At 35.5% G+C, this 18,369-nt stretch overlaps 1 protein-coding gene across 5 annotated transcripts in view; it reads right to left on the reverse strand.

The window, feature by feature from the left end:
- The window catches only part of Pcdh17 (protocadherin 17), a 94,530-nt gene that overhangs the window by 10,891 nt on the left and 65,270 nt on the right, over positions 1-18,369 (reverse strand). For 4 of the 5 annotated variants that reach the window (XM_052732628.1, XM_052732627.1, XM_052732625.1 and 1 more), the window contains exon 4: positions 8,830-8,913. The exons of the other annotated variant lie outside the window; for it this stretch is intronic. In XM_052732628.1, coding sequence (XP_052588588.1) covers positions 8,830-8,913 — 84 coding nt within the window. The remainder of the gene's footprint in view (positions 1-8,829; positions 8,914-18,369) is intronic. 5 annotated transcript variants of the gene reach the window in all.

Below are 18,369 nucleotides of genomic sequence, written 5' to 3' on the forward strand. Positions count from 1 at the left end.
GACTTTATTTTAGTTGTGAGATGCCATTCTATCTGCTTTAGATAGGCAGAGAGCACATTTTGAAGAGGAGGTTATTATAATACCATCAAATAGTCAAACCGTGGCAGCACTGAAGCACCAATCCTCAAGCGTGCACCTGCATTGCACAATGCTTCTAAATGTATTGCCACGGATGCATTCAGACACCAGAAACCACTGGCCTATATTATTCAAGTGAATCCAATCACAGCTGGGTATTTGGAGCTGCTTGGAGCGGTAGCCCTCACTATTTAATGCACCTGCTCACCTTCAGGGATGGTTTTAAGTGCCTGTGACCTCTTGGACATAATAAAATGCCTATCAAAGTGGCTTTTTTAGAATATATATATATATATATATATATATATATATATAGAAAGATAGTTAGATAGATAGATAGATAGATAATGCATAGCAAGTGACTAGAGATGAAGAAAAGCTGAGATAAATTGAAATGAAATTTATGTTACGGAACAAGTACAAAACAATATAAGGAAATTTGATATCGAAGTACTCGGTATATAAAACAATGAGATTCTAAACCACACTGTGGAAATTTATGGCAGAAATATAAGTGTGTCCCACGGCACACTTCTCTGAGATTATCATTTAAAATTTAGTTGCCCTCCTCCCTTAGTCCTGTTATGTGAGCCCGTCTATCACCTGGGGTACCAGCAGATGCTTGGATGTGAAGGCACAGCTAAATGGAGCCATCTCTTTCCTAACAGGCACCCTTAGGAGAACTGGCTCTCAGACTTAGTATAGTACACAGATATGGGTTTGCATATGCTTTGAGAAAAGGACTGTTGCAGAACCACCAAAAGCAAAACAGTGTAATCCCAGTGTTCCAATATAGAGATTCTGTGGGTTCATAAGCTCTGCATGATCCTTCAATTTCTTTAAAGATTGTGCTTGATGATTCATTATGTATCAATGTATTAAGCAACTACTTTATGTCTAGGTGTTATAACAGGTAGTGGTTTATGGCAAATGAACCACTTTTATATTCACAAGTTTGTGACATTTTAACTCATCCCCAAGGAGCTTAAATTTCAAAAAAGTAAGCAGTAGATTTGAATTACACGTAAAGGAAATGATTCATGAACAATTACATTTTGAACTGTCTCATAGTAATGCCAAGGTACAGAAATCTGGAGAATGGTGTAGATAATAATATCATGAAGGAATTTATACAAAAGATGCTATTTGATCTTCAATTCAAAGGATGAATAGCACTGATAAGGAATTTTAGAAGAATGTGTTCCAGGTAAAGAAGTGGAAACAGAAACAATAACCACATAGAAATGTACATTTCAAGGAACTATGAGAGATTAGCTTTATCAGTTTAAGAATGTATGCTGCATCACCAAACAATAATAAAAAATAAAATTAAATAACCATGGTAGTAAAATTAGCTAGCACCTGGAAATAGAATAGAAAAGTTCTGAATGAGATTATAGACTCAGGTCAGCAGGCAGGCAGCACAAAGGTGGTTGAGCAGTTGACTACATGTCTTGTAAGATTTTTGAATTATCTGACCCTTTAATGGGGAAGATAATGCACACCATTTATGACCCTACAATACTTAGATGCACTAAGAACAATATTATCCCAATCAGCATGGTTTTCAAAAGGCTTGCATCTCAAATCTTTCTATCTTTAACAGAACCGTTTCCAGAACTGTTCTCAGGCATAGTCATTCTGTTCCCAAATATTTGCTATTCAGATTCCATTTTACTATGCAACCTCTCCTATTTTAAAGACAATCTTAAAGTCTTTAGGTTCAAATAACTTTTTTTTTCATTTTTCAGTATAGCTCCAATATAGATTGCAATCATGCATCAGATAGATGTTTCCTATTCCTATTCCAACCTCTATCTTTCTCTAATATTCCATCATCACCAAACAGCTTTCATATATGTGATTACATATATAAAGAAGTAAAACCTTTTAGAAAATAAAGTATCTTTAAGAGGAAGAATAATCTCAAATAAGGCAACAGTATGAATCTCCAAACTCTATCCAATAATGCAGATAATTGAAATCAATAGGAATAAACAATTGCATGAAGCCTCTAAAAAATTTCTCCAAAATAAGCATTTCAGTTTCAGATAATGAAAATGTAATGACTTTCCCAATAATCTGCATGGTCCATCCTTGTGCCCAAATATTTATTTTGGTTAATCCGTTTGCCTTAAGAAACAATTATGTCTACTGGATTTGCATCCCCATGGGAGGCCTTGCCTTCTTGTGGGAGGGAGTGGGGGGTGGGTTGCCGGTAGGGAGGCTGGGGGGTGGGAGGAGCGAAAACGGGGATCTTTGATTGGTGTGTAAAATGAATGAAAACATTTTCTTAAAAAAAGAAAAGAAAAAGGATGATGATTCTAAGTAAAAAGAAAGAAAGAGAGAAAGAAAGAAAGAAAGAAAGAAAGAAAGAAAGAGAGAGAGAGAGAGAGAGAGAGAGAGAGAGAGAGAGAGAGAGGGAGAGAGGAAGGGAGGGAGGGAGGGAGAGAGGAAGGAAGGAAGGAAGGAAGGAAGGAAGGAAGGAAGGAAGGAAGGAAGGAAAGAAGGAAAGAAGGAAGGAAGGAAGGAAGGAAGGAAGGAAGGAAGGAAGGAAGGAAGGAAGGAAGGAAGGAAGAAACAATTATGACCCTTGAGGAAGACAATAGTATACATACTTTTCAGTTCACCATACTGTGAAAGAATACAATTCAATACATATTTCCAAAGGAGAACAAGAGACTGTGGTAGGAAGGAATGCTAAATTTAAAAGTTTCCAAAGTCAATTAGTGATCTGCAATAGGAACAATTACTTTACATAATTTAAAACATTTGTTTCAGTGCTTGTAGTGTCAGTTTGCAGACTGATCCAGAAGCTACAAGTTTTACACAGTAGCTCTCTGTGCCTATGATAGATGCAATGCTTAGGGTAAAATCAGATCCATTTGTTAAATACCATGTCTGTAGAAAAATCCCAAGTTCTAAAGATACCAATTTTAAATGATAAAAAAAGAAATTTTGTCTGGCAATATTATTCACTCAAATTCATAGGTCTGAATACTTTCCCTATGAAAAAAAAATAATAACCAGTGAGACTGCTATTGAAATCAAAACCTATATTTAAATAATCCTTTTAAATTATGGAATTACTGAGTATCTGGGAGGCCTACACTTCATCATACACAGGTTTCTCTTACTGTCCTTTTATTCTTCTGTCTTCTGTGGCAGTGTTGTGTAAATTGGGCCAGCTTCTCCTTTGTTTGAACTTAGCTGCCTTTGTATTTCAGACTCTATCAAAAAGCTGCCATCTACACATAAATTAATGTCTTCGTAATTGTTGGGTCTTGAAAGAGTTAAGATGTTTCCAGAAGAAACTAATTTACATTCGGTGTGAAACCTAAGCTCTGGTATGCAATAGTTAGCAAAAGCTGTTTAGTTTACAAGGACAAATTTAAATTCTAGCAACTTAAATAATTGTGTGAACTTCAGACCAGAGACTATGTAAATATGCTACTATTCTTTGTCTTCCCGGAGGATGCTTTCCTTAGGCCTTTATTGCCTCTGTAAGCTAACCCTATCTCTGATAATGGCACCATTTCTGATGACATGGATGAATACATTTAAGATTCAAGTCATCTTCCTAGCAAAGTGGTAATCCTGTAAGGAAGGTCAATAAAAACATGCCCATTAAGCCAAATTCTGTAAGCAGCAAGCAAGATAGTCTTATTAGTGTCTCTCTCTCTCTCATGCCTGCTATCTGATTTCTTTGGGGAAGTACATCTATTTACCAATTTAAATCCTGTTGTTCAGCTCATTTCTAGCATGTCTTTGTTTTCAATTTCTAGAAACAAGTCAACAGATTCAATGTCACTCTTAGCTTCCTTAGAAAAAGAGTTAAGTCATAGGTAGCTAATCTTCTGCTTATTACTTATGGACCAATCAACATCTTTCAAAAGATGATAGCTGTTGTAAAGGATGGATTTTTAAGAAAGATTTTAATTGCTTAGATTATCTTTCAATGGCATCCTAAAAGAGACAGAGACAGGTAAGGTTTCAGTTGCTGAATGAGATGGATAAAATTCCAAATGAGCAGATAGGTGCCCTACTTACATCACATCAGTATTTTCAAAGTGTGTGTGTGTGTGTGTGTGTGTGTGTGTGTATGCGTGTGTGTGTGTGTGTGTGTGTGTGTGTGTGTGTGTATACATATATATGAAACAGTTCCTATAATAATAATAATTCATCTCTACTAAGGATAAAAAGCAAAATGAAGCATCCTCCATGGGTGTGTTTTCTCTTTTTGTGTTTTTTGTTTTTGTTTTTGTTTGGTTGGTTGATTGGTTTGGTTTGGTTTGGTTTTTTGTTTTTGTTTTTGTTTTTTTTGAGACAGAGTTTCTCTGTGTAGCTTTGGAGCCCTTCCTGGAAGTCACTCTGTAGCCCAGGCTGGCCTCAAAGTCACAGAGATCCACCTGCCTCTGACTCCCCAGTGCTGGGATTAAAGGTATGTACCACTACTGCCTGGCCATGGGTGTGTTTTCAAGTGCATGTTCACTCTCACAACATACATAAATCATAAGAAACATGTACTTTCACTAAATTGCATTGTCTTAAAGGAAATTTTTCTAATAGAGTGTTAGATAGTATCTAAAAGTTAATTCAGAGTGAGATATTGGAAGTTTGAATCTCAACAATTTCAACTTAATTTCACTAAAACAATTCACCTATCACTAGTCAGCTGACATCATCACCACTAACACTAAAATCAAAAATATTAAAAATGAAAGAATTGTTAAAAAAAAAGGAGCTATAGAAAACTTTCCTGTCCTCTTGGAATATTTTCCTGAAATCATCTGTTGTTAGTACCTGTAAGCATGCTGTAATTTTATTGGAAGCAAATGTTTTTATCATGCACGGTTGGGTCATTCCAAGCACGAAAATTTAAGCAAAATCAATAGATTCAATTTCCATGTTCTAGAGTAAATATACTGAAATGTTTCTTGTAATGGATTTTACTGGCAAGGACAAGCCTTTTTTCTAGTAACAGATTTAATATTCTGTAATCATTAAGACACACTGAAGAGATGAAGAGGCCGAAAAGGAAAGGTCAGGAAACTCAGAGAGCAAAGATATGTGGCCCAGTAGGCTGGGGCGCTGTGCAACCAACCAAGGGTCCAACGCTCCTGACACTTCCGTGTGTAATGCAGCCCACACATGAGAAGTTATCTGCAATGGGTTTTTAAACTCGTCCTTATCTTAGAGAGCACTTCTGATTTAATTGATAATCAACCACATCCAGAACAAAGAAGAGATGATTAAAGGGAAACATATTTCCCCTGAGCAGTAGTACCAGGAAAACAAATTCAAAACGACATGAGAACATATTTAGGTTTCAGCCTTGTAATCTAAATCTAATTTTAAAAAACAAATTCATATTGACCTCACAGGGAGAATTCATTAAGATGTTCTTTGCTAATTTAGGCATGTTGGACTTGAATTTTTTCCCCTCTAAAGCTGTATGCTCCATCTTAAGAAAGAGTGATCTGGTTTTGTTGTTGTTATTGTTGTTGTTGTTGTATTATTTCCCTGGTACTCACCAAAAGGGCAAGTCATTTTAACTACTCAGTGTTGAAAGTGCTCCATAATCAGGCTGACATAAAGCTTTAGGCACAAGAAAAGAAATGCCTGCATGTTAATGTTGTTAATCTCTCTCCCTCCCTCCTTCCCTGTCTCCATCCTCTAGTAGAAAGATATCTATTCAGTATATTACAAAGGGCAGCGGACTGGGAAGTAACAAGCGAACTGCCTGCAGCCTTAAGCAAATCTCCTTGCAATGTCATAAAACTGCAGCAATCTCTCAACTAAAGCCTAAAATTATTTTAGAAATAACATTACAAAAGTCAGAATATGGAAAACTACTGAGCACAGAGATAGAATCACAAAATTTCTGCTCAAAGGAGAAAATAACATAAATTTGTATAGTAGTCTATTCTCACCTAAAATTCATCCATGCCTTACTTTGTGAGCCTCAGGTATGTATATTCCTTACCCTATAATTGTCCCAAATAAAATCCCTAGGCTCAACTCAAAATGGAATACAATTTTAACTATTGTATTTGGTAGTTTTCTAGTAAACTATTTAGTGTTCATTTATTGAATTTATAAAAATGTATATGAGCATGAAAGACACAAATCTAGGTATTTGCAGAATTACTGAAAACTGGAAAATAATATTAGGCTAGCTGTAGTTGGTAGATAGAAACTTCCTGCCCATTTTTCTTTATTTACTAAATAAGCAGATTTTATTATTAAAAATTAATTATATTTACATACACCTTATAAAAATGATGTATTATTTGCTTTAATTGGTTTTTATATACATGACTTGTTTCCTTATTGCATATACAACAGAAAGAGTGAGAGACTTCCTGCTTGGTATCCATAGGAGCACCTGATATGCTCTGTAGAAAACCATTTCTCAATCTCTAATAAAATGGGATCACTTCTGATAAAACTTATACATATCCACCCGCATACTTTAATCATCTCTAGGTTACTTCAGACATCTAGGACTGTAAATACTTTCTGAATAGTGATTCTAATTTGTAAGTTAGTAATGACAATAAAATACGTGCATTTTCAATTCAGATACTATTCAGAATTTATTTTACCTGGCTATCTGAGTATATAACTCTAAAACTCTTGAATACAAATGGACAATTGGACCTACATGAATGATTTATTTATACGATAGTAGATATTTTTATTTATAAAGTGCTTCTATTCTAATTATTTTATAGTGTTAGGTAATGGTTATATCATGTATGGTAGTTTTGTTATAAGAGACACAAATAAACACATAGATGTTAGGAATGTGTTAAATTCAGTAAATATCCACAATTGATTTCTAAATTGAAGCTTTATTACATAATATATGATAATGAATGATTTTTCAAGCTTCGCTATGCTGATGATCTTGATATTTTCAACAACAAACTGCAAATATTTGAAATGATAAGTTTAAATTTGCCACATAATTATCACCAAAAAATACTAAATGTAAGGCACACAGGCATATATGTGCACTTTCTGTAAACATGATAAAATTCCTATACCACATGGAAATGAATGGAAAGGATCTTTCCTTAAGGCAAAAGGCTAGCACTACCCAGTGGATATGGAAGTAAAGCTTTTCTGCCTAACTACAGTGTTGGGCTTCTTGGTGCTCGGTCACAGCTCACAGTCAGCTCAGAAATTCAAATTCATCAATGATCATGCAAACTATACGTATGTCTTTGAATATGTGACTATGTACCTGATAATACATATGGTATGCACTTGAGCACAAAGTGGATGTCAGATCAAGAGAAAAATGTACATAGAAACATAGGGAACAAGGTATGAAAATTTGCATTCTGAAACCTAAGAATATTTTTTGGCATATACGTTACCCTTAAAATTAATTTGTGCTAAACTACAAAATAAAACTTTCCTTTTCTACCGGTTAAAATGAATCAATTCTTTAAGGGAATTATTTATGATAAATTATTTAAGGGAAAAATGAAGATTTTATATAGACTATGTCTCTATGTGTAGGTATGAACACAAACCTGAGTTTTCAACTTTAACTTAAAAATCTCCAAATCAGAGACAGGAATAATTTTTCACACCAAATGTTATCCATTTAAGGCTTTATTTTCTTTATGTCTTATCTCCAGTTTCCATTCATTTCCATACAGGAAATAAGGCAATCTTTTCTCTATTACTGGCATAAGTCAAGCAACACAAATAAACTAACAGTGATTTATACATTGCCAGAATATACCTTTATATATATTTTTTTCAACACAGCAACAGCCTGACATGACCATTTTCTCCAGTGACTAGGCCTTTCCATATGCAGAGATTAAACTACTCAGAGAGCAATCAAGTCTCTTTAATACATTCAAATGTGATTGAGTACTGAGGCTATACAAATCCAGACATAGAAATATATATATATATATATATAATATGTTTAACTAAGACTTCTCCCAATTCTCCTTCCTGCTTTCCACTCAGCTGGACCAGCTACGACAAATCTCATTCTGCTCAGATTATCTATATCACATCCAGAGCATGCTTAGAGATTAGAATATATTGACAAATTGCCTCCACTTCAGAGTGTTGTGATGTTGTGCTCCATCAGCTATTCAAATTCATATGAATTGGTTTCTGCCTTGCCTCTAGGAATTCACATTAGAATGATGTGTAAAGATTTTTTAAAGTAGTGCATAAAAAGCCTCTAATAAGTTCCCATAAAAGAAGTCTTATCTAAGATGACCAGCAACTGGTTGTCCAAAAAGACACAAGAATTTTGGGGACCTAGGTTCCCTGGCAAAACAGAGTTCTTCGGACTGTGGCTGTGAAGTACATTGCCCTACACCCACAACGTATGGAAAAGTCAAGTCTCTCTTCCCTGTACAGGCCACTGCAGTGCGTCATTTTTTTCACTTGGCAAAACCTATACTGTCTACAATGTTAAATTGGTACAACTGATAGATTTTACATATGAAATGATTGTCAATGACCCACTAAACTCACTGAAGTATAATAAGCAACAGAAACCCTGATCTCACGCATTATTTGTATTCTCACTTCCCGAAATTCTAGTAGGGCCGATGCAGAAGTAGCAGTAAATCACTACTATTTTTCCTTTAAAGAACTAAGATCTATATTTCTGCATGGCAAATGCACAGTCAGAGGAATGCCATCATCTAACAAGTAAAATTCGGACCACAGAGAAGAAAGCTAGCAGATGAAGAAATTGCTCACCTGGAGGAAGCGGGTCAACAGACTGAAGTCTAGTAGTGATGGTGTGTAGGGTGAGGATAGCAAAGGAAAGCAAAGTCGGGAATGCTTGAAAAATAAAATATTTTTAGTTAACAAATAGAAAGACCAAGTGGGACAAAAAGGGCCAACTGAATCACGAATCCTTCTTTATCAATTTGATTTTTTTAAATGAAATTCCAGAGAACAATCAATTCCAAAACGCTATGGTCACTGACAATTCCTGTTACATAAGATGAGCTTTTCCCACAAAAATTACTCTAAAGGAGATTTCCATTTAACTGAGGTGGAAACAGTACAGAGTAACTGCCAGACTCTCTGTCAGTGGAACCCTTATCAGTATGATGATACGTTCATGTATTCAGCTAAATAGGCTTCTCTACCTGAGTAAATCGAAGATGTAAACCAGCAAATAACCAAAATTAAAGTCCAAAACTATTTTCTAACAAACCCACAGATCAAGGCTTGTTCAAAATGTTCACTGCATTTTACTATTAGTTATACCATGTAGGTTGTCTAAAGTCCAAACAATACATTATGCATAAATTAGCTTTGTAGGGATCAATTAATATTTACGAATGGATTTACTTTGGTAATGATTATCCATTAATATATTATCTAATGATATATTATCTATTAATATATTCTGAAATATATAAAAAAATTATGTATACCTTCTAAGGTACATTTATATATTGCAATGAGTATCTCTTTCATCCAAAATATACATCCTAATACTATAAAATACTTATTTTAAAATTGCATATGTATACATTTTGTGTGTAATTTTTAGTTAAACGTGAAAAGAGTAACAATATAAATTTAGAAAAATACAACACATTTTTCCTTTTGATATTTTTGCTTTTCATTTTATGAGCCTCTGACTTAGGTATATCATGGGCATGTACAATTGGTCTACTTCCTAAAATAAAGAAAAAAAGAAAGAATATTTCATTTTGCCTTTGTATTACTGAAATGTGCAATGAATATGTGGAATCAATTGCTGCCTAAAAGTCCTGCCAGAAACCAACCAACAAACAAAAAAGTAAAAATAAATGATTACTGATGAGCAAAGGTAACTTTCCCTTTTATTTTAACAATCTCGTTTTCTTAGCTTCATGACAAATTCCACATCTTGTGCTCCCCTTCCCCTGGAATGAGAATATGCGGACTTGGAGGTAAAGTAGGTTGAGTATTAAGAGCTAAAATATTTTTTCACTATTGCCCTACACTTATTTTTCCTTCTCTACCTTCTGCCAGCTTCCTTTATAATTTGTGTATTTTTCTCCCACTCTTAAAGCACAACTCCAACAGCAGATGGAACACCTGAAAAGGTCTGCCTCATGACATGTGTAAATGTAATATCACAGAAAATGAAACGCAGAATCTGCATCATACAAACTGTCTCAAGGTATCCTCATTACAGTGGTCACTTTAAAATTCTGAAAGAACATCAGTTCTTATCACAAACATAGAAAAAAATGTGTATGTCCGGTGGTATTCATTGATATTAATTGTTAGCAGGTATAGTGTCATTTCTGCATATGACTCACTTTTCTTATATTTTTAATCCTATCAACCAATAAATAAACCTGCTTTTCAAACTAATGGTTCACCAGTCAATATCTAATGTATTTTAGATATAGCCAAACTACTGTATAGTTTTACAATAATATGGGTAGAGCTGTCTAAAATATAGACCAACTTTAATTAGGAAAATTCAGTAAGTTTATGGCTGTACAGTGAGTAGAAACTAAGACCTCAAATTTTATTCCCATCTAGTACTAGCACATAGGAACTTATTTATAAATAGGGTCTTTGAGCATGAAATTCCCATGATGAAGTCATACTGGATTACAGTAGGACTAATACAAGGATTGCTATATGAAGACAAAGCAGGGACATAAAGATAGGCAGGGAGATCTCAGTGGGACCCTGGTGGTAGCCATTAGAAGAGGATTTGGTACTACTGATAACCACCAGAACCTAGGAAAAAACAAGGATGACTGCCTGCAAGAGCATGGCCCAACTAGATCCTTAACTTTGTATGTGTAGTCTCTGTACCTGTGAGATCTCAACAACTGTTGTTTAAAGCTACGCAGTCTCCAGTAACTTACTACAGAAGCCCTTGCAAACTAACACTGCCTATTCAAAAAGAAGCATCAAGTCATTAAAAAAAACAAAGAGAAAAAAGTATCTATGGAAAAGGGGATGGGACAATTAGGTATAAATGAAAAATTAGCCACTTTGAAGTTAAAACATGACAAGTTAAAGTAAGTTGTTTTTGTTGTTGTCGTTGATGTTGTTTTCTTTTTCTTTTTTTGTAATTCAATTTAATTTTACATATCAGCCACGGATTCCCTTGTTCTCCCCCTGTACCCCCACCCCCTGCCTTCACCCCAGCCCACCCCACATTCCCATCTCCTCCAGGGCAAAGACTCCCCTGAGGATTGAGTTCAACCCGGTAGATTCAGTCCAGGCAGTTCCAGTCCCCTTATCCCAGGCTGAGCCATGTGTCCCTGTATATGCCCCAGGTTTCAAACAGCCAACTCATGCACTGAGGACAGGTCCAGGTCCCAGTGCCTGGATGCCTCCCAAACAGATTAAGCTAATCAGCTGTCTCACTTATCCAGAGGGCCTGATCCAGTTGGGAGCTCCTCAGCTATTGGTTCATAGTTCATGTGTTTCCATTAGTTTGGCTATTTATCCGTGTGCTTTTTCCAACCTTGGTCTCAACAATTCTCGCTCATATAAACCCTCCTCTTTCTCGCCAATTGGACTCCTGGAGCTCCACCTGGGGCCTGGCCATGGATTTCTGCATCCAGTTCCCTCAGTCATTGGATGAGGTTTCTAGCGCGACAATTAGGGTGTTTGGCCATCCTATCACGAGAATAGGTCAGTTCGGGCTTTCTCTCGACCATTGCCAGTAGTCTATTATGGAGGTATCTTTGTGGACTTCTGGGGACCTTTCTAACACTTTGCTTTTGCCTATTCTCATGTGGTCTTCGTTTATCATGGTCTCTTATTCCTTGTTCTCCCTCTCTGTTCTTGATCCAACTGGGATCTCACACTCCCCTAAACTCTCTTTCCCTCGACCCTTGCCCTTCATTACCCCACTCACGTCCATGTTGTTCATGTAGATCTCATCGATTTCTCTGTCATTGGGCGATCCCTGTGTCTTTCTTGGGGTCCTATTTTCTAGGTAGCCTCCCTGGAGTTGTGAGTAGCAGTCTAGTCGACTTTGCCACTGAGCCATCTCTCCAGCCTGATGTTGTTTTCGATACAATGAGACCTAAATCCTTTGGTGGAAGAGTTAAGAATACATGCTGCTGACAATTGGTACCACTGACTACAAGACTTGACAGAGCATCCAGAGAATTAACTTTTTTTCTGAAATCTAAAAGCTCCTTGAATTACAGATAATCATAATCTTAAACTTATGATCATTCGACTTAGGATTCTTTGACCTTATGAGAATGGAAAAACTAGCATGAATCCAGTAGAAAATACTTTTTATATATTTTCAATGTCTTTCAGATAACAATGCAGGGTCTGATGCTCTCATGAGGACTCTCAGCTCCCTGTCAGCCAGCTGATAATAGGGGAAATCCTTGGTAACAGGTAACACAATGCTGCTTAGCATGGATGCACCGTTGGTCAGGTGAATTAAGTTAATATTCACAGCTATTGTTGATTTCAGGATATACTGAGGAGGTGAAACCCCAGCAAAAGGCAAGGAGGCAATGTAGAATTGTTTCTCAAAATGTCTACACTTAGCTGCTTTTCCTGTTTTCTAAAATGGCTGAGGCTTTTCTTTTCATCTGCTAATGGGTTTGAATTTTATGGACATTACAGCACATTGATAGTTCCACAAGAAGGGGCAACTTTACTTAAAGTGTTTTCTTGTCCTTTATTATTAAACAAAATTTGTAACTGAAGGCATTTTCACATCTATGTGTGAGTATTTTTATGATCAATAGCAACAGCAACAACTGTGGAGTACTTATCCTCTGCGGATTTCTACAGTATATTTTTGTACTATTCTTTCTATCCCTCATCTCCTCCCAGAGTCTGCCCTCCATCCACCCAAATTCATGATCTTGTTCTCTCTTAAAAAACAAAAACAGCCGGGCGGTGGTGGCGCACGCCTTTAATCCCAGCACTCGGGAGGCAGAGCCAGGCGGATCTCTGTGAGTTCGAGGCCAGCCTGGGCTACCAAGTGAGTTCCAGGAGAGGCGCAAAGCTACACAGAGAAACCCTGTCTCGAAAAACCAAAAAAAAAAAAAAAAACAAAAAAACAAAAACAAAAGGACAAAAGCCACTAAACAATCGTGGAATCTATTTTGTATACTGCTTCTAGCCTGTAGTATATACACAGTGTCATTCCATTGACAAAGGTGATTTTCCCTCTCAAAGCAGCTATGAATTGCAAATACCTCCTTGGCAAGGTATACTTCTTTGTGCCAACTTCTCCTTTTCCATGCTGAGGTTTTGTCTGGCATGAGGTCTTGTGAGTTCTGTCACAGTTTCAGTGAGTTCTTATGTGGGTCTGCCTTTTTTTTTTTTAATGGAAAATGCTGTTTCCTTAAAATGATCCAATAATATTGGATAAGCTAATTTATTACCTAGACTATTTCTTTTTGATTTTATTTCTAAATATATTACTATAGATTTTTCTCAAGTATACTGTATTTGAATAGATGCTGTGGAAAGGAAGATGAGATGCCAAGAATGAAAGTTTTTAAACAAAACAGTATTACATGAGAGCCGGAGATGGATTTGTAAGGATGGTGATGCTGAATGTGTATAGGGCAGATAAGAAAGGATGTGGATGGCTGCAACCAGAATACATTACATATACATATGAGATTGTCAAGGAATACATTTCAAGTTTAAAAATTTAGTAAATTTTTTCCAGTCTGTTGTAAACTAGATTAAATCATATTATTTTATAAGTAATTTAGATAGTGTTCACCTGCCCTAGTAAGTGCAAAAACAGAGTCAGAATCATCAGTCTATCAAGTTGTATAATACTCATCATCAAAGTGATTTGAACCAATGGTGTTTTAAATGTAACAACTGTTTTAAAATGTTTATTTTATTCATTTATTATTTTAAGTGTATGTGTATATGCTTAGGTAAGTTTGTGTGCACCACTAGGATACAGGAGCCTGCAGAGGCCAGAATAGGATATCCCTGAAACTTCTGATATTGTAGTTACAGGCAGTTCTGAGGTACCATTTGGTTGCTAGGAATTGAACCCTGCTCCTCTGTAAAAGCAGTAAGCTCTATTAACTGCTGGTCAATCTCTACTGTCCCAACAATAGTATTTAATACATGGATGCAATAAAATGTGACTTTCTATTTAGTGATACTGCTCACAGTAGAAAATTTTACCATGTGATACCAGTTTCCTTATGTAACAACTCAAAGCCCATTATAGTATAGTATAGTAAGTTATCGCTTCAACTTCATTTCAAATAATGTTTTCTGAGGAATCAGTCCACATCTTCATTTCAGTAGTTTGTTAATATGGATTGAGTCACTGGAGCCAGGTTTCACATTCGAGAGTAGCGATTAATATTAATATTAATATTTGTCTGTTAGTCACTGTAATGACCCAGAAATATAATAGAAAGTCAGATTTAAAAAAATCATTTTGCATTATAGTAACCAAAATCAAAGGGAAATTGTTTGATAAGTTTTTGATTTTCTACAGAATTTTTCTTGCCCACTAGGCTGCTTTAGTGATCAGCTTTCATTATCTGTAATGTTTTCTAGAAAGTCAGGAAGACATAAAAGCCATGCAATAATTATTATTCTTGACAATGGCTACAAAAATCAGTAGAATGACTGAAATCCTTTCACTTTTATGTTAAAACAAAATGTTATATTGGTAAGTTCACACTGTGTTTTCATAAAATTTCAGAGACTAGGAATGTATATAACTAAATTCTCATTCATTTAGTCTTGAAGTCATAGAACAGGTATCTATGGGTATAAATATATCCAACAAGGTCAGAAACAAATCTTATCTGAAGTTCTCTATGTGAATTTCTTTAACATTACAACAATAGCAATAGCTGTAAATGGAAAAGAGATACATCAGCATTCATAAGACAGAAAGCAAACAGTGCTTAACTATATAGTCAAGCATACAGATTTTTATAGGTATTCCACAATTACAGAAGGATTGTTTTCTTATTCACTTTGGAGATTGTTCATTATTTCACTTTTTGTAATTTTAGTGTATCTTATTACATAATAAAAATATTTTACTATGTAAAATGTGAATTTTAAATAAGCTTATAGATTAGTTAACAAAAGCATAGTAAAGCATGTTGGTGCATGCCTTTAATTCCATCACTGAGAAGCAGAGGCAATGGGATCTTTGTTAGTTTAAGGGCAGCCTAGACTACAAAATGAGTTCCTGGACATACAGGGTATATTACACAGAGAAACCCTGTCTCAAAAAACAAAAGCATAAACAAAAAAAAACAAATTTTTTCTTAAAAAGCATGATAAATTCAGGCAGTAAATTACAATACTAACAATCTCAAGATAATTAAGTCCTAACAACAGAGAAGAATAAAATACAATAGAAGATCAGGTTGAAAACTACTAGACTCTTGTGGTGGTATTTTATTTGTACTGAAATGTGATTTTAATTGTATGTTAATAAATAAAGTTGCCTGGGGCTCAGAGCTATTAGAGCCATAGCAAGAGCATGGCGGTGGTGGCACACGTCTTTAATCCCAGCACTTGGTAGACAGAGCTAGGTAGATCTCTGTGTGTAAAAAGATACAACCAGCATTGGAGACACACGCCTTTAATCTCAATACCAACCATAGAAGACCTGACAGTGACGAGGGCAGTCATGTGTTTGGGTTTACAACCAATGAGAAGGCAGAACAGAAAGGCTATAAAGACAAACACACAGGAAGTAGCTCCTTTTCGGAGAGCTCTCTTGGCTGAAACAGGAAGGGTAAGGCTCTTAGTTCTGACCTCTTGGCTTTCTTCTCTGAATCGGCTCTGTGTTTCTTATTTAATAAGATGGTTGGTTACATCTACAGACTCTCACTTCTCAGACATGCATGTGACTCTCTGAAGGTATGTGAAACACTTTTATCAACTTTAAAATTCATTTCTTTCCCCCTTCTTATTTCTCTACTTAACACTCTTTATCTGTACCCTAAACTTAATTTTCTTTTCTTTCACAATTAGGAACCATCATCTGGGTTTTATTAGCCTGACCTTAGGACTCTTGTATCCACTCAAACCAAAGACATTATCCTTCATTAAAACCTTATTTACAGTCAACCAACACATAGTTACTACAATGCTGGGCCTAAAAACACACTGTTAAATTATACCTTAAATATCAAAGAAATAATCCACCTTTTTTGAACTTTCAGAATAACTTCTTGGCCAATAAATATGTGTCTTTCAGAAGGGCAAGAATTTCAAAAGTGGGTTGACTCTTCTGTTTATGAAACTGTTGTAAAAGTAAGTAGCGCTAGAAAACTGGAGATGTGGCAGAACACACATATATCCATGCACATGTTCTCATACACACTTCTGTAAGGAAAGAGGCAAAAGGGCCAGTAACATGTGAAGCCTGTAGTATCTCTACGTGAGCCATTTCCAGTAGTCCTGCCTTCTTCCCACATTGTGAACTGGCTGCCAGCACCAAGTGTTTGGGTTTTGAAAAGGACACATAGAGCAAAAGAACATCCTTTTATGAGTTCATGTGCTTCATTTGTATTTAATGCAGATGTGTCACTTATATTTGGTACAAATGAGTCTTTATATTTGGTTCGTGTAAGTTATTTAAATTTGAAGCAGATGGGTCATTTATATTTAGTACACATGGATCATTTATATATCTTGTCCATGGTCATGCACACTCAATGCATATGGGTCATTCATATTTGGACTACATAGGGCTTTCTATTTTGTGTACATGTGTCACCTGAAGGTCAAAGATACTTGTACTCTCACATGCAAGTGCATTTAATGCCACTGACTTCTCACAGTATGTAAAGGGAACTCTTAAGACCTTAGCCACCTTCTGTGTTTCAGCTCAAATGTTCAACCATGGGACTTAGATTTTAAAATTCTGAATAAATAAAATTGAGCAGCAGCACTAGAGAAAAGCAAGTTGAATTTAACTAGGTTCAAAACTTTACTTGATGGAATATGTACATGATGAAATCCCTAAAGCTCTATATTGCTTCATTTTCTTATCTATAAAATGGGGAATTCATTCTCATTTGCTTGTTTTAAAGACAAAGTGCACCCATCTATGCAAAGCCCTCAGGTCAGAATTTAGTAAAATCTAGTATTAAGTTACCATGCTACAGCAAGTTTGGCATGTCAATGCAAGTGCAGTGTAATTCAGACAAACTCTAGCTGACTGTAGGGCATTTGTGATGTCATTTGTTTTGAGACTCTAGCATTAGTTTTTATTACTTTAAAATGCTTAGTATTATACTGCTCATTTAATGTAAGCATACAATGTTCAATACATATAGTTTTTGGGTGGTGGTTCATTTATAACTAAAGGAAATGGGAACATATATGTGACATTCATTGTCTCTGTTTCATATCTGTAATGAATGGACTTGGATATGGAATGTCATTGATAATCTGTCATCATGATTTTCTATTTTCTTTCTTAAATTTTATATGTATGAATGTTCACCTGTATGTATGGTTGTACACCATGCAGATGCCTGGTGTATTTGGAATCCCAAAAAGGTCATCAATTTCCCCAAGAAATGAAGTTACAGGTTATAAGTGCTAGGAATTGAGCTGGGTCCTCTTCAAGAGCAGCAAATTCTTTTAACAATTGAGTCTTCTCTCCAGTCCTCCTGACTTTCTGATAGGAGACTGTTAACAGAAATACATTGCTTGCACATTTTCTTTTGCAAAATTATTATAAGAAAGAATGAATTGATTTCTCTTAATTGTCAAAACTTTTGAAAGGAAAGCAAATCTGAAAAATACAGTGAAGGGAAATTTATGTGACAAAGTCCACCCAAACTTTAGACGTTAAAGCAGTCTAGAATGTATGTTAGTTTCTACTAAAAGATGATTGTTCCACTCTCCCTCTATAATACATGGAACATAAAGTAAGAAGGAAAAAAACAGAATCATACTATGAAAGTGAAATTTGGTAAAGTATAAAAGATGATACCACATGTTGTCTTTCCAACAACTTTTTTCAGTAGGCTATATTTGGATTTAAAAAATATATTCCACCAGACCTCAGTTCTGAAGGAGAATAATGAAGGTGTATTTTGGCTTAACTTAATACTCACCATCCACATATCATTTATTAAAACTTAATAAAATGGTAAATCAAAAAAGGACAACTTATTTACTTTTTCATTGGACTTTTTTGATCAACTCCTATCTTCAGAACTGTTTGCACTGAGCTGTTCTAGTCTACCTACTTCAAGTTTCCATGAACACAATGGATTTCCCACGCAGAGAGTGATATCGGAAGTCATGGATTTATTT

This window comes from Peromyscus californicus, unplaced genomic scaffold (assembly GCF_007827085.1).
Source record: "Peromyscus californicus insignis strain IS unplaced genomic scaffold, ASM782708v3 Scaffold_12__1_contigs__length_115047231, whole genome shotgun sequence".
Classification (NCBI taxonomy): domain Eukaryota; kingdom Metazoa; phylum Chordata; class Mammalia; order Rodentia; family Cricetidae; genus Peromyscus; species Peromyscus californicus.